The following is a 26,882-nucleotide window of genomic DNA, read 5'->3' as shown; positions in this document are numbered from 1 at the left end:
ATTCAGGAGAACTCTGTCTCATTTATCTTTATCCCCACCACACGGCATAATGAAAGCTTAATAAAATTGTCCGTAGGTAAAGGAATGAAAAGACAGAGTGAGTGTCTAACTATAGTAACTAACCAGAGATGAGAAAGAACCAGAAAAAGAGGGAGGATTCAGGGGAAGACATGTCCTAAAGCTGCAAGCTCAGAAGGAAAGGGGATCATGTTAGCGGGCAAGACATCCAGAAATATTCCAGGTGGACTGGGAACATAAGCCTGCAAGCACTGTACTGGTGAGTGAGTAAAGAGAAGAAATTAAAATAGAAAGACAAAGTGCCTATCTCTTCTTGGAGGATCAAAGTTTCCCAATGCCAGGAAACAGACTCATACGACTTCAGGAACCAGAAATCACTCAAATGGTCACAGTGTCACCTAGCCCCAAATGCTGTGGCTCTGAAGGGGACCAAAGTTTTGCCTTTGGGATATTGATTTTAAGCTGGTTATCAAGAAACAAAAGACTCAGAAAGAACCTTTCATCCCTCCCCTCTTTCCTGCCTAAGAGATTCAGAGGGAAATCTTAGAATGTTCTCCTTTGCCTAATTTGAAGTAAATATGTTTACTAGATGCCCTGCTCTGTCTTATTGTTTCTGGGTTGCCTAGAAAAAATTTACCTGCCCTTTCTCAACTATCTGTAAATTGCCTACTTCCTTTGAAATATCAGACCCCTAGACCCCCCTTACTCTTTTGTCCAAAGTGACATACACCCCATTTCACCTCACTGTCTTTGGAATTTTCATGCTCCTGGGAAGTCCCTGTGTGCACGTATTAAAATTTTATTTTCTCCTGTTAATCTGTCTCTGTCTGTTTGATTATTAGCCCAACTAGAAGAACTTAGAAGATGGGAGGAAAAGTTATTATTTTTTTAACCCCCCCACAGCCCTAATGCTGAGATGTCTAAAATTGTAATTAACTGTTCACCAGTCGATTTCTCATCAAATCCACCCTGTGAAGAAATCTGAAATAGCGGAGGAAGAATCCTGACATGAATCGACAAGCTCCCCTTTTTCCTCTCTAAAGAAGAGTACCTACAGAGTGTTCAGGTAATACCCAAAGTCAAGTAAATAGAAATGAGTTGTTCAGATGAGACACCAGGATTCAAAGTAATAAATTATAAATTCAAGGAACTAAATTCCAAGCTGCATACTGGTCAACACTCCCTTCCCCTAGGAAGACCTCACCAGGACTGCTTTGGAAATTTCAAGCACAGACTCAGTAGCCAAAATGCCTTCTTCCTCTTTATTCAATTCTTATCCCACTCGCACAAAAATATACACAGTTTGAACCTCCAGGGTAGAGAAGGAATGTCTTGTATGTCTTTTGCAAGCTTCCCTTCCTCTTCAAAAGAGTAGGCTCGTGGTAGCTATTCCAGGCCACATGACCAAGGCATAATGGGTACTAGGGAAGAAAAGTGGTTTAGGACTATTATTCTGAATGGAAAGCTGAAAGCCAGTAGAAATTGGATGGTGAAGAACCATACAGCCCACTTAAACAGCTTTATCTTGACTCTGTAAGAAATGGGGAGACATTAAGGAGTATCAGGGAGGGAGTCATGAGGCCTTCATCTCAGACAGATGACCCTGCAGAGGTAGATTTGAGGGCAGCAAGCCTGAAAGCCATTGTAGTAGGACAGGCAAGGACTGACAAGAGCCTCGCCTGGGCCCTGCAGTGGGAGGAAAGAGGAAGGGTGTGAAGGTGGTGTAAGCCAGACACTGCAGGGGGTACAATGGCAGATCACACAGGCCCTCCCTGTGGACTCTCGGGAGCGGCCAGATTATGAGCTGTTTGTGGATCCAAAGGGCATCATTGAGATGGGTGGTTGACCTTGGAGGCCAGACTTACCCCGGGGGTAAAGGTGCCACTTTCTTCTTAAGGAAACAAATGTGTCCATTGTCAACCAAGCGAGCAACAGAGAATGAGTGGGCTTTGAACTTGGAGAAGGTATCAAAGAGAAATTGTACCCAAGATTTGTTTAAAAATAGCTTGACAGATTTTATTCCAGCTACTGCAGTAGGGGACAGAGACTTGAGTATAGAAATGAGCTGAACTCCAACCACAGCAGAGACAGCCGCGGATATATAGCCAATGAATAGAACGATGGATCAATAGATGGAAAATTACTAAGAGGAAATGGATTAGATATCCAGTGGGCAGGAGGGGGGAGTCTCACCAAACCGGGTTCAGCAGGCCAAGGACAAGGCCTGGCCCAGAAGAAGGTTCAAAGGAGCCTCGCTAAAGTTTGGTCAAAGCGAGTCCTTATAAGAAGGGAAGAGAACCATCTCTGCTCTGCAGCCAGAGCCCAGCAAAGGGGCCTGGAGAGCTCTCCACAGATACATAGAAGCAGCAGGGAAGAGGTATAAGGGAATCTGCTGGAAGCCAGGCAAGGACCTGAAGCCAGGTTTGAGGCCTCTAAGACCCGAGAGAACCCACGGCAGGGGTGAAAGAAAAACAAGTGAGCAGGCAACCTGGAAAATTCCATGATTGAGGGAAAGGGAGACCAGCATTGCATACTGGCAGAAGCAACAAGGGTTGATCCATACATCAGATTTAAATGACAGGATCCTACCCGGATGGATTTGTGGAACAAACTGGCATCCATCCGGAGAGCCAGAACCTATAAGGGAAACCCTTAAAGAAACACTAAACTTCTTCCATCTGGATATAACATAATAGAGCTCTCAGAGTGACAGTGATTTGAACATTACAAGAAATGTGACCTTACTTTATTCTCTACATAGTGAGGTAGGGCATTCTGGCTACCACAGATTTTATCTTTGTAAATGTCCTATGTTCTAGGGACCAACTCTGCTGACACAGATTGGTAATGTTTTTTGTTTGCGGGCTAGGAGAGAGCAAAGTCAACCTGAACTCAGAGAAATATTTCACCTGGGGACCCAGGAGATTTCTTTGTCCAGCCGGGCCCTGAGATCAACAGCACAGTCCTTGCACAAGTGAGGCAGAATCTTCCAGCATTCTGCCAAAGAAAGCTAAATTTACAAGCTCAGCTCTGCTCAATTCAATTCAGCATGTTACAATCCCTTTCCCAGCCCCCACACCGGAGTCTCTTGGCTTTATTATATATGATCAAGTGAGTTTGAATGAAACTGCCTCCAAGTCCTCATTTTTATTTCATACTGACAATATTATTTTTATCAAGCTCATATTTCAAGAAGCTTTATTCTACTCTGACTTTCCTGAACCAGGGGAAATTATCTTGTTCCTTCCCTTGGGTTTGAAAGAAAACCTTTCCATAACTAATGTTTATCAGTAGCGCAATTTCTTTTGCAAGAAATTGAAACCTCCTTGACATAGCAAGGAAAACACCAGGGCTGGGATGACAGACACCAAGGAAAGCTTTAGAGAAAGGAAAGTCCATCTTCCAAAAGCTCTGCGCTCTGTGCTTCTTCCTGGGCAATGCACTCTCAGAGTCTAGCCAAGAGTGGTTTCAAAACAGGTAATAACCAGTGCAGCCTGGAAGCTGACCAATCAGAACAGCCAAAGGTCCCTGGCTGAATTCCTGCTGGGCAGACTTTAACTCTTTCACTTCTGGATCATGGGAAAATCTCGGGGAAAGGGCAGCGAAGGGGGTGTATTATTCAGGGTTCGCCAGAAAAAGAGAACTCATAGGAGAGACAGAGACAGAGAGAGATTGAGATTTTAAGGAATTGGCTCATGCAATTATAGGAAATGACTAATTCAAAATCGGTAGGACAGGCCAATAGCCTGAAAACTCAGGCAGGATTTGATTGATGCTGAAGCCTCGAGGCAAAATTTCTTCCCTGGAAAACCTGTTTTCATTCTTAAGGCTTTCAACTGATTGCATGAAACCCACCACCTTATCAAGGGAAATCTCCTTTACTTAAAATCAACTAATAGCAGATGTTAGGTACATCTATCTACAAAACGCCTTACACAGTAGCACCTAGGTGAGTGTTTGACTGAATAACTGGATACTAACTAACCCAAGTTGAAACATAAGACTAACCATCACAGTGGGGTGGGGTTGGGGGGAGTAGAAAAAGGGGGGAGGAGGAAAAGGGGGAGGGGTCGCTTAGGATATTTGAGGCAGCTGCTATCCATCACCACATACAAGAGTACTTCAATATTTTAAATAGTAGACCTGGTGTCCGGCCTAAATGGGGTTTCCGTAAAAGCTCACCACCCTTTCGTGGTTGTAGCTACAACTTTTTATCCTGGTTGTGTGCATGTGACCTCACAAGGGCTGCTGGTGGGGAAAGCAGAGCAAACTGGGGCAACCCAAAAGGGGGCTCCAGGAGCAGTTCCTAGGAGGAGCTGCTCTGCAGTGACAATGGAATGTCAAAATGTCATTGATCTTCAGGACAAAATTCTGCCTCCAAACTTCATACTCACTTGGAGGAAACTATCACCCTCACCCTAAGAGGAAAGGCAAATTCACTACCATTCTCACAGCAATAACAGCTGTGAGATGCCAGGAAAGCTTCAATAATAACATTTAAAAGGTAAGAGTTATTATACTCCCTCTACAGATGGAAAAACTGAGGCTTCAAAACATCAAGCAGCTTGTCTAGCACCATCCAGGTAGTAAGTGGCAGAGCTGGGATTAAATCCAGCTCTGCTCAATTCAAAATCCATGCTTTTGCGACAATATTACGGAAGCAAGTGGATGTGCTAACTGGAGGTTGGTGTGGGGTTGTGGGTTGCCCTAGTTTTGGTCATCTGATAAAGGATGCCCAAGGTTAAAGACCAGCAGTTTTAACCAGAGTAGATGAGTAGTTTTCATTTTTGCTTGTTCATCTCTGGTAACCAAACCTCACATTATTGGTAGAGCTAATTTTCAAGAAGATCCACGAATCCTTTGTTTTGCTTTGGTCTTGCCAAACATTTACATTTTCTTCCAGTTCCAAAAGTCTAATGCGAAAGAATGCAAGCCATGGTTGACACATAACTTTCTATTAACAATGTGGTAAGTAACTAAAAAATTTATCAGCATGTTTTGCTGCTGTATTATTCTGAATGGCATCCTCCTTGCCCCCAAAGCAATAATACTTTGATTGCAAACTATTTCCCTAACCAAATATACTCTTTCCCGCAGAGAACCACTACCATGGAAATCTATGCAATAAATTCATTTTTGTGGCATTGCATATCAAATTTGACAACATAATTTTGACGTTTGGTAAAAGTACATCTTTGTCTACATCCTCATAAGAAGACATGCTTAATAGCATTTTCCACAAATGTTTCTACAGTACATATTTTATGCTGACATCCAACATGGGGGCAAAGTTATCTTGCTTTTGGTTTTGGTTTTGCTTTTTGGTTTATGTTTTTTAGACACCTGAAGAAGGAGTTTTCACAAAGTTAAAAAGGTACATGAAAATCAGGGTGTGATGAAAAATGATTTGCAACTACACAGAGTATTCACTGTTATGAATTCAGGACTAATGGCCAATCCCCCTTTTGCAACACCCCTAACCACATGCGTTCCTCGGCATTCTTCCTGATGCCAAACTCCTTTGGAAAGATTACTCTGAATTGGATTCATAGGAAACAAATTGGACTTATTTCACTCCAAGAAATTGGAACCACATCTAATAAAATAATGCCAAATTATGCTTGGAACTAGGATATGCTTGATTCTGATTTCTCATGACAAAAGAGTTCCAGATTACAATGAATGTGTACAATGTGGAATAAATCCTTTCTTATTTTTAGATATAAATATCCCTACCATTGTGCAAAAGAAATTCTTAATTTTATTCGGCCTTCACCTTATTACTGCTCCTTAAAGAGTGGGATTTTATACAAAAGAGTGCATTAGACACCATCCAAAATTGTTTATTTATTGAGGTTGCAAAAAAGGGCTTATTACGAAATGGTCTCATAGTTGGTTTGAAAGCATGAAACTCAGGTAATGTTTCATAATGAGGCTCCAGTGAATTCCTTTTAAGTATCTACTGAACTCAATGTTAACAGCTCACCATTGACAAAATAATCTGTCTTTCACTCTCTCCCCAAATGAAAAGTGCCATAAGATTACTTCTGTTTTAACCTCATATATGAAGAAAAACAGAGAGGGAAGACCTACTTTCTGGTATGTAGATGAACGCTTCATGCCTCCAAAAGCATATTTCAATCAATAACTTTTTTAAAGATTTTTGTCAAAATATAGCTAACATACAATATTTTATTAGTTTCAGGTGTACACCATAGTCATTCAATGTTTATATACCCAAAGAAGTGATCAATGTTATAAGTTCAGCAACCATCTGACACCACACCATAGCATTATAATATTATTGACTACATTCTTTATGCTGTATATTATATCCCCGTGACTTATTTGTTTCATAACTGGAAATTTGGACCTCTTATTCTCCTTCATCTTTCCCCCTCCTTTTAAAATTTTCAATTACACTTGACATTAAATATTATTTTATATTAATTTCGGGTGTACAGCATAGAGGTTAGACATTTGACTAGTCTAGTACCTACTTGGCACTATACATAGTTATTACCATATTACTGATTATATTCCCTATGCTTTACTTGACTATTTTGACATGACTATTTTGTAACTACCAATTTGTATTTCTTAATCCCTTTACCTTTTACACTCTGCCCCCCAAGCCTCTTCCACATATCACCCCAATAAATCTAGTACCCATCTGACACCACAGTCATTACAATACTATTGACTATATTCCTTATGCTCTACCCTACATCCCCATGACTACTGTGTAACAACCAATTTATACTTCTTAATCCCTTCCCCTTATTCATCTACCCATAACCCCTCTCCCCTCTGGCAACAATCAAAATGTTCTCTGTATCTATGAGTTTTTTTCTGTTTCATTTTTTTGTTTATTTTGTTCTTTAGATTTCGCATATAAGTGAAATCATATGACATTTGTCTTTCTCTGTCTGACTTACTCCACTCAGCACAGTACCCTCTAGGTTCATCCATGTTGTTGCAGATGGCAAAATTTCATCCTTTTTTATGGCTGAGTAATATCCCGTTGCATATATGTACCACCTCTCCTTTATCCAGTCATTCATTGATGGACACTCAGCTTTGACTTCATATCTTGGCTGTTGTAAATAATGTTGTAATGAACATATGGATGCACATGTCACTTTGAAGTACTGTTTTGGGTTTCTTCCGATAAATACCCAGAAGTAGGATTGCTGGGTCCTTTTTTGTCTCTTGTTATAGCCTTTGTTTTAAAGTCTATTTTGTCTGGTATAAGTATTACTTCCCCAGCTTTTTTTCCTTACATTTCAGTTTTCATGAAATATATTTTTCCATCCCTTTACTTTCCATCTGTGTGTCTTTTGATCTGAAGTGAGTCTCTTTTAAGCAACATATGTAAGGATTTTGTTTTCTTATCCATTCTGCCACGCCATGTCTTTTGGTTGGAGCATTTAATCCATTTACATTTAAAGTATTGTTGATATATATGTAGTTATTGCCATTTTATTATTCATATTTTTTATCTTTTTTTTTTTTTTTTTTTGTCTTAAAGAAGTCCCTGTAACATTCTTTGTAATACTGGTTTGGGGGTGATGAGCTCCTTTAGCTTTTTCTTGTCTAGGAAGCTCTTTATCTGTCTTTCTATTCTAAATGATAGTTTTGCTGTGTAGAGTAATCTTGGTTGTAGTTCCTTGCTTTTCGTCACTTTGGCTATCTCGTGCCAATCCCTTCTGGCCTGCAAAGTTTCTGTTGAGAAACCAGTTGACAGTCTTATGAAAGCTCCCTTATAAGTGTAGTTGCCTTTCTCTTGCTGCTTTTAGGATTCACTCTTTGTCTTTAACCTTTGTCATTTTAATTATGGTGTGCTTTGCTGTGGGCCTCTTTGGTTTCATCTTGTTTGAGATTCTCTGTTCTTCCTGGGCTGGAATATCCATTTCCTTCACCAGGTTAGGGAAGTTTTTCATAATTTCTTCAAATAGAGTTTCAATTCCTTGCTCTCTGTCTTTACCTTCTGGTACCCCTGTGATGCAAACATTGGTATGGTTGACGTTATTCCAGAGGCCTCTTAAACTGTTTTCATTTTTCTTTCTGTGCTGATTGAATGTTTTATGCTACCTTATCTTCTAAATTACTGATTCAATCCTCTGTTTCATATAATGTACTGTTGATTCCCTCTAATGTATTCTTAATTTCAGTCATTGTATTCTTTATTTCTAACTGGGTTTTTTTAAATGTTTTCTATCTCCATCTTTATGTTTTCTATTTCTTTGTTGAAGTTCTTTCTGAGATCACAGAATATCCTTATAGCCAGTGTTTTGAACTCTGCGTCTGGTAGGTTACTTGTCTCCATTTTGTTTAATTCTTTTTCTGGAGCTTTGTTCTGTTCTTTTATTTGGGATACATTTCTTAGTCTCCCTATTTTGGCTGGTTCCCTGTGTTTGTTTTGATGTATTAGGTAAAGCTGCTATGTCTCCTGATCTTAGTAGAGTGGCCTTATGCATTAGGTGTCCTGTGGAACCACAGTCTGTCTAGTCACCAGAGCTGGGGGCTACAGGTTTGTCCCTTTTGTGGGTTGTGAGTGCACTCCTCTTGTAGTTGAGCTTTGGCTGCTGTCTGCACACCAGTGGGAGGGACTGACTCTCAGGCTCATTGGTTGTAAGGACTAGCCATGACTACAGTGAAGGAGTTGTGGTGCAAGAGCTGACTCTGTAGAGCAGGATTTGCTTTAACAAAACTCTGGTGACTGCTCAGTCTGCTCGTTGGGTGTATCATCCTTGGAAGCAGCTGTGTGATGCTCTGGCTCAATCTGAAGCTGATCACTGGACATGCCAGCCCCAGAGGCTCCTGGGATGGGACCTGCTGCAGGCCAAGTTCAGTCACAGCCTGTGCCTTGCCAGGGGCTACCTGGCCTGAGCAATCCACAGATAGCCACCACTCACATTGTGCTTGGAGGTGCCTGGAGAGGCCATACCATGAACAAAAGCCAACTGTCATTAGTGCCAGGCTGAGAGCTGCTCAGCCAGACGTATGGGAAACACCAAAACCAGATGCTGCTTGTTTGGGTTTTGTGAACCTTTGAGACATTTTAGGAAAATCTGCAGCATGAGCCAAGGCAGGCCATTTGTACAGAAAAGCCAATGGAAGTGGCTTGGGTATGCTCCCAAGTTAGATGGGGTGGGGTCTCTGAATCACCAGGGTGGGACCAATGATAGAGACTCAGATATAATGGCCTCCTGTGTCTGTGCCTGGAAGGGGGAGGGCTCAACAAAGAAACAATAGCTTTTGCCAGTTCCTCTGTCCTGGAGAAAGCTGCCTTCCAGCCCTTGCCCTGAAGCCAGACAATTCAGTTCCTCCCCGTGTGTCCCTGGTGCCTTGGAGCTGCTGCCCCGGTGCTGGAGCTCAGAGCAAGTGAGTCTATCAGCAAGGAAGTCCATGCACAGGCCCTCTAAGAGGATCATCTGGAACTGCAGCCACTCTCCATCTCACTCAGCTACCATCTCTGCTGGTTTTCACAACAAGAGTTATCAGGACTTCTCTCTCTGGCACTGAAAGCCTGGGCTAGGTAATCTGGTGTGGGGGTAAGACCTCTCACTTCTCTGAGGGGGAGAACCTCAACAGCCAAGATATCTCTCCTGATTTTTAATGGTCACACACAGGAATGGGACCAGACTGTCCTGCCAGTCTTAAAGTGGCTTCTTCTGTATGTTTTTATTTGTAGGGCTTTGGTTCAGCTAGATTTCAGGCAATTCTAAGTGATGGTTGTTCTGTAGTTTAGTTGTAATTTTGATGTGGTCATGAGAGGAGGTAAGCACAGCATTTATTTACTCCACCATCTTGACCGGAAATCCCTAATCGATGATTATTAAAAACCTGCATAATTGAAGGTATTGGTATGTTCAGTTTATATATCCTGGTTCATTCTTCAGTATATCTTGTTGCTATTTGAGCTTAGACAAAAGGCCAAATAGAAATTATATCTTCCATTTGTTCTACCAAAACATTGGCAAAAAAGTTCTTTTGCACAATACCTGTGTTGGGAGCAACAAGTGATACAGAAGTGCATTATGATGGTCCAGTTATTGAGAAGCTTAAATGCCATTATAAGATGGTATATACATTTGCTTAACAATTATCAACAATGCAGAACAAAAACAGGACAATGAGCACTCTAGTTTATTACACATCTCTCCGTTTATCAGTCTCTTGATCCATCCATCAATCCATCTTATTTTTTTGTTGGATTTCAAAGTAAATTGCAGACTTACCCCTAAACACATCAGCATGCATAGCACTAATTAGAGTTCAATACAATAAAGAATGTTGAACATGATCAAATTTGGGGGTGAGACAGAACCCACGATTGTCAGTGGGGAGGATGGTGTGCAAGGGAAAGGCTCAGAGGCTGGGGGCAGTCAGGGAGGCCATTGCCAAAGACCCAGAGAGAGAGGATGAGGGCCTGGACCAGGGAAAGTGTAATTCGGTTAGAGAAGAGGAATAAGCTAATAGCTCTTGAACTAACAGCTCTTGAAAATTAGTTAGACAGGGTGGGGTGGGGGGCAGCGGTTAGGATGAGGGAATGGGAGGATTTTACAGTAACCCCCAAATTTCTACCTTGAGCAATAGTTAGGAACTGATTTTAGGAAGATGAAACATATTTGGGGGCAAAAGTTGAAAGTTGAATTTTGGATGTAATTTTGGGATACCTATGAGACATCCAGATAATTGGTCAGTAAATAATAGGATAGAAAGTTCTCAGTTAGAGAGGCAGATTGGAGAGTTAGCAGCATTTATGTGGTATTAAAAGCTTTCATAGATAAAGGGAGAGGGTGCAGCCAGAACTAAGAACAGAGCTTAAGGCAGCACATGGATTTAAGGGCTGGCAGTGGGGAGGTTCCTGTAAAAGAAACTGAGAAGAAGCAGTTGGTGAGGAAAAATGAGAACCAGAGAGAATAGGATCTTGGGTTTAAAGGAAGGGGACAGTTTCAAGAAGGTGAACTTGTCAATGGTATAAAATGCAGAGAAGTCCAGAAAGATGGAACTTAAGAGTCTATGGGATATGGCCACTTGAGGGTTGATGGTGACCTCTGTAGAAAAGAGTTTTCATAGAGCTGGGGAAATGGAAGTCAAATTTCAGTGGGTTGAGAGTTAAATGAAAAGTGAAGTTATTGAAACAGTACATGAAGACTAATTTTTCTAAAAGTTTAGCCATGAGAGGAAGAAGAGAGGTAAGGCATCCGCATGGAGAGGAGGATGAGGGTCATGGAGGACCTGCCTTACAAGCAGAGCACTTTGGTCATATAAAAATGAATGCCTGTACTATTCAACTGTAACCAAAAATACAAGGCCTTGCATTGAGAATTTTTATTGTGCACCTGTATTATCTGCCTGTCAGCCTTAAACTTCCCTAAGCAAGTGGACCATGTTCTGCCCTCAGAGTCTTATGGAACATAAAAGCTTGAATATGTCAGAGATCATTTACTCAGCCTGTCATCTTATGGTTGAAGAATCTAAGGCCAAGAGAGTGAGTCACTCAAGGTCATGCACAGAATAGTTCGTGAGGAACTACCCAGGCCCTTTACATTGCATTTTGCAGTAAGGAGAAAGGTTTTGTTTCCCAACACAATTGTCTGGAAGTACCAGTCTGGGAACCATCTCAAAGGCATAGCCCCTGATCACGTGGATTTCCTTCCTGTGTCTCATACCAATGTGGTCATCTTTACTTGGGTAAAACATAATCAATCTCTACTCATGTCCCCAAATTGGAATTGATGTGTGTTGGTACAAAATTTTCAGGCAATGCACTCTTGCAGTTCCTATCACCTCTCCATCTTGCTCATCTCGGTCCCATTTAATGTTAAATAGGAGAATTTTCACATTGCAAGACAGAGACTGTTCCTGATTTTTCTGGCCTGTCAATAGCAGGTGGATAGCAAAGCTTTCAAAGGAACACCTGCCTTAAGAACCCCACATATGTTCAGGAATAATATTCTATGAGTTAATTTTGGATTTCAACTAACAAATGGACTTGGCCAAAAGAGAGTGAGTCAAAGGTTTGGGGCAAACTTTTTAACCTTGTCCATTTTCCACTCCTGCTTCTCCAGCTCCCTCTTCAAGTTCCTTTAATTAGCTAAACTTCAAGCCCTTTTAAGTCCCCTAATGTTGGGCAAATGCAGTTGCCTTATGCAGAGAAAGAGAAGGATGAGATAACCCACTTTCAGGGCAACTGATTTATTACATGCAGAGAAACTTCTTGTTAGGTTCCCAAAAGTTATCTCTCCTCTTGTAATTTGGAAAGCACAGTAATTTTCCACTTATTCTCTGATGTAAAACAGATTGTTTGAATCTTAGAGGAGGCTCCTGTGTGTGTGTGTGTGTGTGTGTGTGTGTGTGTGTGTGTGTGTGGTGTGTGTGTTTTCCTGGAAGACCACCACAATCACTTGGCTGTGCAGGAGTTGGTTACTGCACGCTACTACACGTGCGCAAAAAAAAAAAAAAGGTTATTTTCTAGAAATGGCAAGAAAAAGCCTCTACAAGCTGAACTAATAACATCTGCCTCTCCAAAATACGTTAATTTTATTGGCAAAAAGAGCATTTCGTATTTGCTAAAGCCTACTTTAACTAGGTTGTTGGAACAACACCATTAAAAGGATGATGACGATATTAGACTCAAATAGATTTCCTTAACAGAATTGCTCTCCCCCACTGAGTGCTGGCATGACACTAGTGATGCTCTGAACGAATCATGCGGCCCCGCATAAGATTGTCTCTTTCTGACCCATTCTCTTTTTCTTTTTCTCATCCATACTTGCCCCAATTTTACCATCTATTGAATCTTGTTTTCATACCTGCATCATAGCCAATTATTTTTTGGTTGTTGTTGTTACGGTAAATATGTAGCTTCCTCAATAGGCCAGTTGTTGCTGCTTCTTTATATTGTCTTGATGAAAATCTTTTTATTCTGGGAGTCAAACAAAATTAAGACATTGATTTTGAGAGCTTCGCCATCGCAGAAATTGATTGGTCAGCCATGAAATCACAGGTCTGCATATTGTACCTCTTATCTTGGGTGAACGTAAGAAGGGTGGCAATGACCTGCATGAAATAGAGGGCATCCAATGCTTGCTGGGAAGAGACTGAGTCAGGACTGGTCACAGTGCCTACCTGTGCTGTTTGGCTGGGGCTGGGGCGTGGAGAACAACCTGGTTTGTGTAGGAGAGGCTGGCATGAAACTGTGAATATGAACCAATAGGGAACTCAAGACTGTGTCTCTGAACAAGAAAGCCACTAGAACCAAGGGGAAATCTAAAATGTGAAGTGAAAGGTATCTGGAAGAGAACTGAGGAGAGGCAAGACAGAGAGAGACAGAATTTAAAGAGATTCCTGGAGACAAATGCATGTAGATGGAGAGGGCCTCTTTATAGTTGCCCCTTGCTCTCATTGGGCAAGGAGGAACTTGTTTCAAAAATCAACTTATAGGGCCGGCCCAGTAGCTCAGGTGGTTGGAGCTCCATGCTCCTAACTCGGAAGGCTGCTGGTTCGATTCCCACATGGGCCAGTGGGCTCCCAACCACAAGGTTGCCAGTTCAATTCCTCAAGTCCCACAAGGGATGGTGGGCTCCGCCCCCTGCAACTAAGATTGAACCCAGCACCTTGAGTTGAGCTGCCTCCCGGATGGCTCAGTTGGTTGGAGCGTGGGCTCTCAACCACAAGGTTACCAGTTCGATTCCCCAAGTCCCGTAAGGGACGGTGGGCAGCGCTCCCTGCAACTAAGATTGAATACAGCACCTTGAGCGAAGCTGCTGCTGAGTTCCTGGATGGTTCAGTTGGTTGGAGTGCGTCCTCTCAACCACAAGGTTGCCGGTTCAACTCCTACAAGGGTTAGTGGGCTGTGCCCCCTGCAACTAGCAACAGCAACTGAACCTGGAGCTGAGCTGCGCCCTCCACAACTACGACTGAAAGGACAACAACTTGAAGCTGAACAGCACCCTCCACAACTAAGATCGAAAGGACAACACCGTGACTTGGAAAAAAGTCCTGGAAGTACACACTGTTCCCCAATAAAGTCCTGTTCCCCTTCCCCAATTAAAAAAAAAAAAATCAACTTATACAGGAGAAAAATTAGACTACATATTCATTGTTTTATGTCCAACTCAAACAGAGGCAGTTCATAAACTAATGCAGAATATACTTAATCTCTGTGTGAATGCTGTAGCTCAATAGTGGTACTTGTGAAGTCAGAGGGTGGAAAGCATTAGCTTAATTTTGTTGATGTTGGATTTCAGTTCAGCCACTGTCACTGGATTGACAGATCACCTTGGCAAACCTATCCAGAGTTGTTAAACTAATAGTTTAAATCGTGTCATCTAAAGATCGTCTCTCTTTTCCTCCATTTAGAATTGTATTCTAGATATACAATCAAGCTGTGAGTACTTGTTTTTTTTCCCTAAGTGATGCATGGAGGATGGATGAAGGAAAATTGAAACACTTTTCCGCTATGTTACCTTTTCAACCCATTTGTTTACAATTTATCAACTACTTATGGGTAACAAAGAAAATTCACCATGATTTATTGCTTGGAAAAATGATGCAGAGAATTTGAGAGAGAATCTCTAATAAATTGATGGTGAAGTGCTTTGTTAATATAGAGTACAATTGAAATGTATAATGAGGAGGGCCCCTACAAGGCCACTCACTGAACAAGAGGGAGAACTCTAGATGTGTTACACTTCATCTAACAGACCCTGGCATACAAAGTCTAAATATAGCACATCTTTCACCCCACTTGAGTACTTCCAAAAGGGGTCCCCACTTATTTCTACCCAATAATCTGGCCGAAGTTAACAAAGTAAACAAGGAATAGAGCAGTGCTTCTCAAGCTTTAATGCGCAAACAAATCACCTGGGATCTTACTAAAATGAAAGTCGTGAATCAGTAAGTCTGGGGTGGGGTCTGAGATTCTGCATTTCTAATAAGCTGCCAGGTGATGCTAATGCTACTCATCCAAGATGGAACTCCAATCTAAAATGTTTGGAGAGATACACAGATTCTTTTAGTCATTAGGATGTCAATGTGCTGCAAAAGACCATTTCCAAAGGAAGATAAAGGTTTTTTTTTGTTTTTGTTTGTTTTATTGTTCAAGACACAAAAACAAAAGCAACCAGGTAGAAATGCCCAGAGGGCAGCTGGAAATGTAGAACTGGAGTTTAGGAAGACAGTAGAGCTGTGGATAATATTTTGGGAACCATCCACACAAATGTGTCAATTGATAACATGAGTATAGATAACTCCATTGATAGATAAACAGATGAAATAGAGGCAGTTCATGGCACATTATCATCAAGGGCACATGGAAAGCCCCATTTTGGTTTGATGTTTTACAATTAATTATTTCATGCATTCATTCATTCATTTCCTTTTATCCCCATCCTCCGTACCACAATTTTCTAATGTGTTTGATGGGTAGCTTTTTATTTTCGTACCTGTTCTTATATAACGTATCTTATTTTGTGAGCATTTTTTTAATGGAGGTATAACTGCATACAGTAAAGTGAAATAACTAATTATACAGCTTGTTGAGTTTACACACATATATATACCTGTGTAACCAGCACCCAGATCAAGACATAGAGTATTTTTTGCAACTCTGTACACATATTTTTAATTTACATAAGTGACATTATAGACTAGATACCATTTTGTTTCTTACCTCTTTACACAGCACAACATTTTCAAGGTTGATGAATGCATCCATGTTTCTATATTTGCTTCCAACTACTTCAGAGTATCCCCCTTGTGCATCTGCCACAATTTATTTAACATTTCCCAATGAAGGACATCTAGATTGCCTCCAACTCCTTTTACCACACACAAACACACACACACAGACACAAAATGCTAGAATGAGCATCTTCATTTATGTTCTCTTATGGACCCAGATGAGATTTTTTTTTTCTTCTGGAATATATAGCCATGAAAGTGATTACTGAATCATGATGTGTACACATAATTATCTTAACTAAAAGTTGAGATTGCTTTCCAGAATGGTTCCACCAATCTGCACTTACAAATACTTTCTTCCTAGAATCAAATTTATGTTTCTTTTGAATGTTCACTATGTTAAACTGGACTCAAAACAGCCAAGTTTTATTAGGGTTATATTTAGATTTTGCCTATAAATGGCAATTCATTCATTCATTGAATATTTATCGAACACCCACAATATGCCATGTACTCTTCTAGGAGGCTGGGAATACAGATATGAAGAAGATAATTTTCCACCCACATGGAATTTGTGTTCTATTCATCATAACATTAAATGGGTGAGATCATTCAGGAAGAGAATATAGAATGCGTAGGAAAGAAAACCAAGGGCAGAACTCTGAGAAACATCAAAAGATTAAGGGGTACAGAGAAAAAAACAAAAGCTAGAGGGAGATCAAAAATGTTCTCAGAAGTAGCAAGAGAACCAAGAGAAAATGATGACAGAGCCAAAAGACAAGAGAATTTCAAGGAAGCACAGTCTACAAATGGCATATAATTAGGAGGTGAATGGTCACCAAGAAGGCTTTGGCACCAGTTATTGATGGAGAATTGGACAATAATAGGCAAGTACACATCCTGTGGTCCTCAATCAGGTCCCTTCTGACATGGTAACAATGTCCGTAGACCAAACCCATAACCTCCATTTTTCTGAAAACATTGAGACCTTCTCTTCTTCCTTCGATGTACATTCTTTTCTAAGAAACTCCTTCTACCCTCAGTAAAGAGACCTGGCTCTTGCATCCCTCTAGACCACAGCATAAATTTTGAATTCTGGTGTACACACCACTTAGTGATCAAGGATAAAATTTTGCTGATTATTCCAAAAAGTGGGACCCTTGTCTTAGCCAACAATTTTGCAAATCCAATGACAAGTCTCCTACAAGAGAGAGGGAGAGAGAGACTTCAGACCAATCGAAGAGGAGAAGACATAGAGACACAAAGATGAGAAGACAATGTGAAGATGGGAACAGGAACTCCCAGGCAGGCCACCAGAAAGTGGAGACACAAGGAACAGATTCTTTCCCAGAGCCTCCAGAACGAATGTGGCCCTGCCAACATCTTGATTTTGGACTTCTGGCCTCTGGCACTGTAAGAGAATACATTTCTGTTCTTTTAAACCAGGCTATGGTAGTGTGTTAAGGCAGCCCTAGGAAACTAATAGTCATTCTTTCAAGTGAAAATTCGTGTTCCATGACAAAGGCTGCTATGTTAGCTGGCAACTCAAACAATCACACAAGTACTTTTCCTCAAAGTGGTCATTATATTTCAATATGGAGCAAGGGCTTTATGCACACCCCTCATTTCATCACGCAAAATATTTCAAAAATATGCACTCAAGAATTAAGATCTAATGAAATTAGTCATTTGGAATGCTTCACCAGGGACACTTTTAATTGAAGCTGGCATTTTTTATCCTATGACTGAGTGGCAGTAAAGAATATCGTGACTACTGGTATAGTGGGTGCCACTGTCTCAGTTCATGCTAAGGCACCAGAGTTATACCTACTCTCACTTTTGCCCCATCCATGCAAAATCAACACAGAAAGAAAAGGCAAATCACATTTTAGCATTATTATTAAAATTGTTCTGATCCCAAGGATCCTCTGAAAGTGTCATGTGGCCTCCAGGGCTTGCAGACTACATTTTGGGAACTACTGAAGCAAATATAGCAAGAGGCTAATTATAAAATTAGAAGGTAGATCTACTAGTGTTCACTGTACTCGTCTTTATATTTTTCTATTATTTTCAATTTTCATAATAAAATATTGGGGCGGGAGGTGTATGTATGGGGAAAAAAAAGAAAAAAAAAATCCTTGTTAGCTCGCTATGTGTTTCCAAAACTGAAGGGTGAAATTACTATTCTTGGCCTGTTGTGTTCTGGCTCTGGGTTCCCTGACTAGTCTCATCTCTTTTTAACTTGTCTTCTAACTACCTAATGATCTACAAACACTGGCCTGCTGGGAGCCATCCAAATGTGTCACAGTCTTTTCTGTCACCACTTTTTTTCACATGCAATTCCCTAAGTCAAAATGCTAATCTCTCCACTTCCACCCCTCTTTGTCTTCCAGGAAACTTTTAATTTAGCCTTCAACTTCAGGCTCCAGTACTTCCTCCCCCAGGAAACTTCCCTGTCTCCTTTCCCCCTGACTTTGGAGCTTCTGCTCCTCTAGTTGCATTAAAGAGCAGGGCAGCTGGGCATCTGCCCAGGACACCAACAAACATGAGATGCTAAAACCACTGGAATAAATTTGATGGATGATGCCACTTAACTCAGGTTTCTACAGATGACTGTTTATATAATAGGTGAAATATAAATTAATAATGACTGTTAAAGTACACAGTGATCCAAAATGGAGCCGTTCTACTTCTTCACTGACCTGTCTCTCATAAGCATTTTTGCCCTGGCCGTGAGAAATTACTTTAAACAAATGCAGGACATTTCTGAGATATGTACCTTAAGTCATAGTTGGAAGTTACAAAAACTCTGAAATCAAACAATGCGTGGTAGGACAGTATTTACCAGGAACAGGTGGGTCGTATTACTATATAAATCTTAAACACTTCAGTATTCCTCCCCAAAAGTTGCCTGATTTCAAAAATTGTAGTTTCAAAAAGGTTAAACTGTTCTGGAATATTCAGTGTCTGTCATAAATCTCTTACTTTAAATGAAAAGAAAAAGTTATTACTAATAGAGAATCTTTTTCTCTACCTCCATTCTGATTATAGGCTGAATATACGTGAAAAAGTATCAGCTTGAAGAATGTCAAATGAGTTGTCTGCCTGGGATACACATATGTTTTTAGCCAGTCTTTTATCTTCCATTCTTTCATCATAGCATGATTTCATTGTAACTTAGTTATTTGGAATTCCATCTCCCAAGGTGATTACAAACTCCTTGAAGCCAGGGACTGTCTATCTTTGTGTCCCAGGGTGTAGCCCAGTGCCTGGTACCTAGGACATGCTGAATAATTATTTGTTAATTAAGTGAATCCTGACAGTGGGGTAGGCCCTGGCACATTCAAAAATTCAGGCATCCATTATATAAATCCCATCTATAGTACCTGCATTGATAATAAAAGCTGAGGTCCCAAGGAGAAAACCCAGCTCCTTTGGTGATCCACTCAATCAATCAAGTATTTGATGAATGACAAACACCAGCAACTCTCCAGCCTCAGAGCTGAATGCTGGGGGAATGCAGAACAAAACAAGGTCCCTGCCCTTCTGGAGTGAATAATGCCAACTCTACAGACAGCCACGAAACAATTTGAGAAAGATTAAGCATGTGGAATTCCATAAACAAAAGCTGGCAGAAGCCCTTCAGGGGACCCAGAATTTGAATGAAGGATGCTACAGAAACCTGTTCTTTTATTGTACAACAACTGAATGCACATAATGGAACTAGGGAATCTGAGGCCCAGATTTCCAAGTAAGCTAATAAGCCATGCAGTATATGTCAAAAAAAAAATCAAGTTAACAAGAGAGAAAAGAATTCTAAACAGCATCTATATACAGTATATCCAAATGTCTACTCAAAAATGAAAATTAGAAAATTTTAATCCTTTTCTGTGTAACCAACCCATGGGCTAATCGATTGTTTTTCAGGTTATAAGGTAAATTTACCATTCACCTTACCCAGAAGAGATTAACAATAATAATAGCAACCACTGATCAAATCATTTTATATTTGTTATCTAATTAAAACCTCACACATCTCTAAGCATCAAAGTCCTTAGACCTGGTACCCAGGGTCCCTGTTCTGGGCCTCACATGCCAGAGCCCCTTTCCTGCTGTCCTCCAGTCACGCCCTTCCCAGGGAGCCAGATGCCAATCATTTTTTTAATAAATAATGTCCCATAATTTATGTGTATACATTTATACACACACACACACACACACACACACACACACATAGGAGGTGCCAAAAAAATGTATACAAGTGTGCACTTTGGTCAACGTTGCTCAAGCAGTAGTTCGCCATAATCAGATGTTTCTAGACTCTGATGGTAACCACTTTGAGGACCTCTTGTAATTGCAGAAGTCAAAGGTGACTTGTATTCTTCATCTTTTATTATTGGTATATATTGAGTATTACAATTTTAATACAGTTTTCTTTTCTTAAAATGTGTGTACATTCTTTTGGCACCGGCTGTATATATCTCATACTGGTGAATTCCTCCCCAACTTTTATGGCTGAGCCAAATGCCACCAGCCCCATGCCCTCAATCCCTCCCACCCCGCGCGTGGGTGGGAACAATCGCTCCCACTCTCTGCACTTTCTCTGTACTTCTGCACTGCTTTCCTTCCTATCCCACAGCACTGGACGGTCGCCTCTGTGCATGTCTCACCTTCCCTAGATGAAAGCTATTCGCTGACAGAGACCTGTTGTAGGACAGTGCCCTGAAATCACATGTTCCTTAAACTAAGGTGTTTGAGACGTGCCTGTTGAAACCTCGACCTTCCTCATATGCTGGGGTTCATGTTAAGCCAGAGTGAGATCTGTGCTTGGGAACCCCGTGACTCACGGCTGCATGACGCATTCTTCCTCAGTGTCAGTGAGTCACTGAGGAGCACTTGAGGGGCCCTCCCTGTACCTCACTCTCCCAACCCCCAGCACAGCTCTTCAGACAGCATCACTGAGGAAGCTGAGGCATGCCAAGTAGCTGCTTCCCTTCTCTCTTCCCCGCATTGTGATGGATAAAATTAATCTCATTAGGGAACATTATCCCTACGACTCTGTCTCATTTTTCTCCCTGACATTACATCAAAAATCAAAATATTTACATTATAACAATCTTAAAAGTTAGTTACAAACCAATAAGAAAAAGACAAAAGACACTCCAGGAGGTCAGGCCATACTTCACAATATTCACAAAATAGGCAAAAGGGCTTTTAAAGAAAACTCAGGCTCATTATTATTCAAATAAATGGCAATTACTTTTCCTTTAAAATTGCAAAGAAAACATTTAAACTTATAAGACAAGTTTTTGGCAAGAGTGCATTGAAACGGGCACGCTTCTGTACTGACAAAGGAAGTGTAAACTTGAAAAACGTCTCTGGAGAGAAGTTTCTCAGTTTGTACCCAGAGCCTTGAAAACATTTATATTTTTCTGACCTAACAATTCCATTTATAAAAATTTCTCGTGAGAATACATCAGATAAGCACTTGAGAGTTTTCACAGCTGCGTTATTTAAAAACAAAAGAAAAAAGTGTGAAACAAATAAATGTCTAACAATAGGGGGATGACAAAATAAAATTTAAAATATGCATATAATGAAAAATTGTTGTCGTCATTGGAAATCAAGTTTTTAAGAGAATTCCCAACATAAGAAAATATTGTATTAACCAGGATAAGCTAAGTTATACTATAGTAACAACTTCAAAATTTCAGTAGTGTAGCACAACAAAAAATGTTCTTGCTCACATTCCACATCCAAATGAGATTAGGCCGGCAGGGACGGGGGAAGCTCTTTCTCAGGCCCCAAACTCTCAGGCCCCAAACTCTCAGAGGAACATATGACGACCCTCTTAGCAGGGAAAGATACAACTATTCCCCCACAGATATTACACGTTCAGTCCAGAAGCAACACACATCACTTTTGCTGGTATCCCTTTGGCCAGAACTAGTCATAGCTCCACTTACCTCCAAGATGGGTGAAAAAATGTAATCCTACTATGTGCCCAGGAGTAGAGGAGAGCCAGATATGGGCAGTGCTAAAAGTTTCTACCATTATACTCATGATATACTAGTAAAAAAAAGTGAAATACAAAATTGCATATTTAACACAACCTAATTTTAAAGAAGTATTTATGATAGTTTCATATTTGTATGTATAAATGAAGGAAATCCACTATACTAATACAGGGATCTGGGTTGTAAAATTATAGAGGTTCTTATTTTCTTCTTTGAACATGTTTGAATTTTCCGAATTTTCTATAAAGAACACATAATAAGAGAGAAACAAGTTTTATGTTTCAGTACTAATCGTGCTGTCCTGGGTTTTCTTGCCTCCCAAAAACAAATTTTTCTTCTCCCTAGTTCAGCGAATTTTTTTCTAAGTCTCAGCTCCATCCATAAAATGGGAACCACATTACTTGCTCTTCTACCCATAAGGGAGCTAAATGAGAAGTAACCAATAAATGTTCCTTTATTTGAACATTTGGTTCAACAGTATTTGAATAAAAAAATACATTTGCATCAGGCGGAAAATATGCTCATTAGACACAAAACATTATAATGTTTCCCTCAGAACTGGTAATTAAATTGTATCACTCTACATAATAGATTAGATAATATCTTGCTGCCATTTACCCCAAAGATATGCCCAATTCATTTGACTAATCCCTAAGGAAATATGATCTTTGCCAAATAGTTCAAATGTATGGAGAAAAAGTAGCTCAGCGTCTTCACTCTCATAAATGAATCCGAGTGAATGGATTTTATCTCTTGGTTACCAAGTTCATTGCTTCTGTCCCTTAGGTCTTCCTGGCTAACTTGGACTCCAGGAGCTTTTGCCTATCTCTGAACCCTTATTGTACTGTATCAGACAACCAACTGAAAATTATTTGACACCTTGTTTCAAATACTAATTTCCAGAGTCGGGGTTTATTTCCCTAGGAGGGCAGAGACCCTCTTGGTTCCTCTCCTTACCTCTTTTTGTGCCCCCCTGACCATCCAGCTCAACACCAGCATAGCTCAGCTCTGCTTGATATAGACTTGTCAAGTTGATCTGAACCCTCCAGGGGGGGAAGTAAGTTGTGGGTATGATCCTGGACCCTTCCTCACAATGCACCTCATCCAATGCCTTTATGCTCTTACTGGCCACGCATATAAATTAGAAATGGGAGCAGAACAGCACATAACCCTCAGGAACCAAATGGAGATTCTGTTATTAAACAAACAAACAAACAAACAAAAAACAAAAAAAAGCACATGCTTTATCTATTCAAAGAGAAAAGATGTAGTTTTACAAGGCCTGTCAGCCCACCCTCTTCCAGTGAAGAATGAAAAGAAAAGAAAATGTAACTGAAGGAAATCCCAGTGCATCAGGGACAGATGGAAGGCTGGCATTTGGGGTCTTTTGTATTTTTAATACACCCCACTAGCCAAAGGTCTCCATCGATGTGACAAGAAATTAATTAGTGCAGCATCACCATTGCAGCATAGTTTAATTGCTGATGTGACAGTGATGGCGAAGAAAAAAGAAGAAGAATGGGTTTATCACAAAACAGATGAAGTTTTAATTAACAGTGTCTTGAGATGTCACTTCTTCTGGAACAAAGTAAGAATGACCTCTTGTCAGGTAACGGATCCAATGCCACATTCACTGTACAAACATAAGACTCACTTTATCCATTTAGTTCCCAACTTGGAAGGGGAAGAGTGGAGAAAAATGTTAAGGTGGCAGGAATATTCTCTGAGCCTCATCACGTACCATCTCTGCAGGCCCAGGGACACAGAGCCCCAGGGGGGCCTTTCTGGGTGACACATGGGTACGGGGTGCAGTTTTACCAAAGCATTCACTTTGGCTTCAGGTTGTGCAAAATCATGCATTTTTGACCCAGGAATCACAGTCCGACATTTAAAATGATTACCAACCCCTTTTGACTTCTTAGCTGTAAGTACAAGATTTAATCATAACATTTGGCTCTGTGATTTATGGATATCATAAATCACCTTGTGTTTTTAGTCTAGTAGTATCTGTCACAGTGCTATGAGACCAGAGCAACTGGCATTTTAGGAAGCGATAAAAACAAGACTATTTATAAAGATATTTTGGAGTAAATGACTTACTGGAAGCTGGAGGAAATGGTACTAGCCACAAATCTTCCCCCATTCCCTTTTCACTGTGGTGTGGGTGGGAGCTGTTGTTGGTCTTCCTCCACCATCATCTGATCCACTCTCTCCAACCAAACACTGGCACCAGTCATCACCTCCTCCCTTGATGGGGACACAGATAGCACCGCTTATAAAATCAGTATTACTCCGTTTTTGCCTAGCATGAATTATTACTCTCCAAAGATAAGAAGAAAAGTTATGAAAAGGACAACTGACTTATATTACCTCCTGGGACTGTACTGATTTGTGAAAATTATGGTGAAGAAAGTTCAAGTTCACCAAATAAGTTAATCAAGTAGCATGCATGAGAGCTATCTCCAAATCTTACACGAACTATTATTCAGTACACCCGGCTCCTTTGTTTCTCATTGACATTATACCTATAACTCACTTCTGGACCTCTGCAACTATTGGCTTCATCCTAATGTTTAATAATCCAGATAAGTTTTGCTTGCTGTATTAGTTTGCTAGGGCTGCCATAACAAAATACTACCAACGGGGTAGCTTAAACAACCGAAATTTTATTTTCTCATTTATTTCCAGTTCTGGAGTCTAGAAGTCCAAGGTAAGAGAAGGCCAGGGTTAATTTCACCTGAGGCCTCTTTTCCAGGCCTGCAGATATCCAGTGTCCTCCCAGGGCCATCCATTGGCATGTGTGTCTGGGTCCTAATGTCCTCTTTCTATAAGGACACAAGATATACTGGACTAGGGCCCACCCACATGACTTCACTGTATCTTACTTACCTCCTTCAAGACCCTATCTCCAAACGAGGTCACATGTTGAAATAGTGGGGTTAGGACTTCAACACACGAGTGGGAGGAGGGACACGATTCAGCCCGTGACATTTATTTTCCCCAAAGCATCACCTAAGGTCAACACTTAAATATACACACACTTTATGTTTTTCTACAATATGCTCCCAAATTCCTGTTCTAACTATTACGGTGGAGCTGGGAGGGTTGGGGTGAAGAACTCAGTTTCTTGTGGTTCCAAACAGTCTCACTGGAATATACCCAATCGCTTCCAGTAACTGCTCCGTTGTAGAGGGTGTCTCCCTTTCTCACGGACTACCACATCCCCATTGGCAGGTGTGAGGTGGCAGGGAGGCCAGGTGTCACACTCTCCTCTGGGTACATGTCTGCCTCTGCCATCACTGCTGCTGTTGCTGAAGTGCCCAAGGCCAGCCCGGCTCGGTGTCTGTTCTGGTGGGGGCCCCACAGAGTACATGATCCCAGAAACCTCAGCCTCCCCACTCCCTGCTGACTAGCCTCCCCGACCAGTTCTCACAGGCCCCACAAATGCCCCATGGTCTGGCTACAGCTCCCTTTTGATCCTCAACTCTGGCAATCACCTTTGCGGCCTCTTCTTAACCTTGGGGACCTCCGCCAGCAAGCTCACTGAGCCAGGCCCTCAGCCATCATCCACATCTCCCAAAACACACAGTGGCAGCAGCGTGGGGTCAGAGCACAGGGCTCCTTTGACTAACACATGTGCCCTTATCTTCTCTGGGGAGCTGCCCCACCTCAGCCTGTGGCACCACAGGAGGTGAGCCCCTTTGGGTTCTGAACGTGGAGTGGGAGTCCAGGCCCCTCTATGTGGAGTCCTCCTCAGCTTCTCTGGGATGTGTTTACTACCTTCCACTTTCTCACCTCCACATTCCTCCCTTCCCCAAGAGGTCTGAACTCTGAGGAAGGAACTAGAACATACCAACTATTATTCCCTTTCTCTCACTCTCTCCTCAGCTCTACCTCCCTGACCTGGACAAATTTTCTATTTGCAGCAGTATGGAAACTTTCCTTATGTCATATTCTCTCTTCTCCACCTCATGGTTCAAAATAACACTCGATCTCAGGCCCCCCAGGTTTACTCTTGATATACAGATGGAAGCTCTTTGGAATTTGGGAAACACTTTTCTGTCTCAGCAAAGCATGAATTTGAAGACTCTCTCACTTTTCACATAACAATTCTAACATGAAAAACAAAGCTGAGCCAAGACTCTTTATTCTGGGTGGTCTCCCCTCTTCCGCGGAATTAATAGAATCAGTGCCAGAACAACCTGATAGCAAGGAATAAAAATACATGGAGATGTTGATAATAGGGTTCCTGCTGCAATAGCAACTATGAAACAAATATTCTAGTACATGCCCCAGAATAAGCTGATTTGTGTTATGGACACTTATTGATCTAGTTACCACTGGCATTATTTTCCTTAGTAGATGGACAACTAGGGAGGCAACAGAGAGAACCATTAAATGCAATCATTGAGAATTTACTAGCAGGCGCCTTTCTCTGGTCCATAGTCAAAAACCTTTGTCATCCAAAGAGCTAAGGCAACAACAAGAACAGCCATTGTCTTCCCAGGAACATGAAGGTGCCCACCTCCCTTACTATTTGCTCGTATCTCCTTTGAGACCACTAAGGGTTATGGAAACTGGCAGAAGAAAATCCTTGGAAAACTTCCAGTATAGGCAGATCAGATTGGCTGGATTCCTGATAACTACATTAAAACAGAAAACCTGTCTTGGAAGCAATGCAACCTGGTGGTTAACATGAGAACAAAAGTCAGGCTGCTTAACTTCATGTCCTGTTCCCTCTTCCTACCTGTGTCACTCCAACCAAGTTACTAACCTTCTCTATGTCTGTTTCCTCATCTGTACAATGAAGGTTAGAAAAGATCTATGTTCAGTGCTGTTGTGAAGCGTATAGGAGTTAATGCAAGTAAAATGCCAGAACATGTTTGACACAGAGTAGACTCTCAGTAAATGGTAGTGTTGTTTTACTATCAGGTTGTGGGAAAGCGATTATTATGAATAATAGTAATAGCCAAAATTTATTGAGTGCTTATAATATGCCAAGCAATATTATAAATCCTTACATGTGTAACAGGAGCTAAAAATTATTATTATAAGAATATTTTTAAAACCTTTTTTCCATCCTTTCCTACATCTGGTCACCCCCACTTCCACTAGTAAAATTCCGATGGTTCATTTGGCATTTCACCATAT

General features: G+C 41.0%; 1 protein-coding gene across 1 annotated transcript in view; it reads right to left on the bottom strand.

The window, feature by feature from the left end:
- LOC117027115 (uncharacterized) overlaps positions 1–25,104 on the bottom strand; it is a 211,344-nt gene extending 186,240 nt beyond the window's left edge. The window contains exons 1-2 of the mRNA XM_033114509.1: positions 24,942–25,104; positions 23,832–23,877 (exon numbers count right to left, since the gene is read on the bottom strand). Coding sequence (XP_032970400.1) covers positions 23,832–23,877; positions 24,942–25,104 — 209 coding nt within the window. The remainder of the gene's footprint in view (positions 1–23,831; positions 23,878–24,941) is intronic.
- Between the last annotated feature and the right edge of the window lie 1,778 nt (positions 25,105–26,882).

The sequence above is a fragment of the Rhinolophus ferrumequinum genome, chromosome 9 (assembly GCF_004115265.2).
Source record: "Rhinolophus ferrumequinum isolate MPI-CBG mRhiFer1 chromosome 9, mRhiFer1_v1.p, whole genome shotgun sequence".
Lineage (NCBI taxonomy): Eukaryota > Metazoa > Chordata > Mammalia > Chiroptera > Rhinolophidae > Rhinolophus > Rhinolophus ferrumequinum.
The sequence above is the reverse complement of the archived record's forward strand: the minus strand, read 5'-3'. Positions and strand labels throughout refer to the sequence as shown.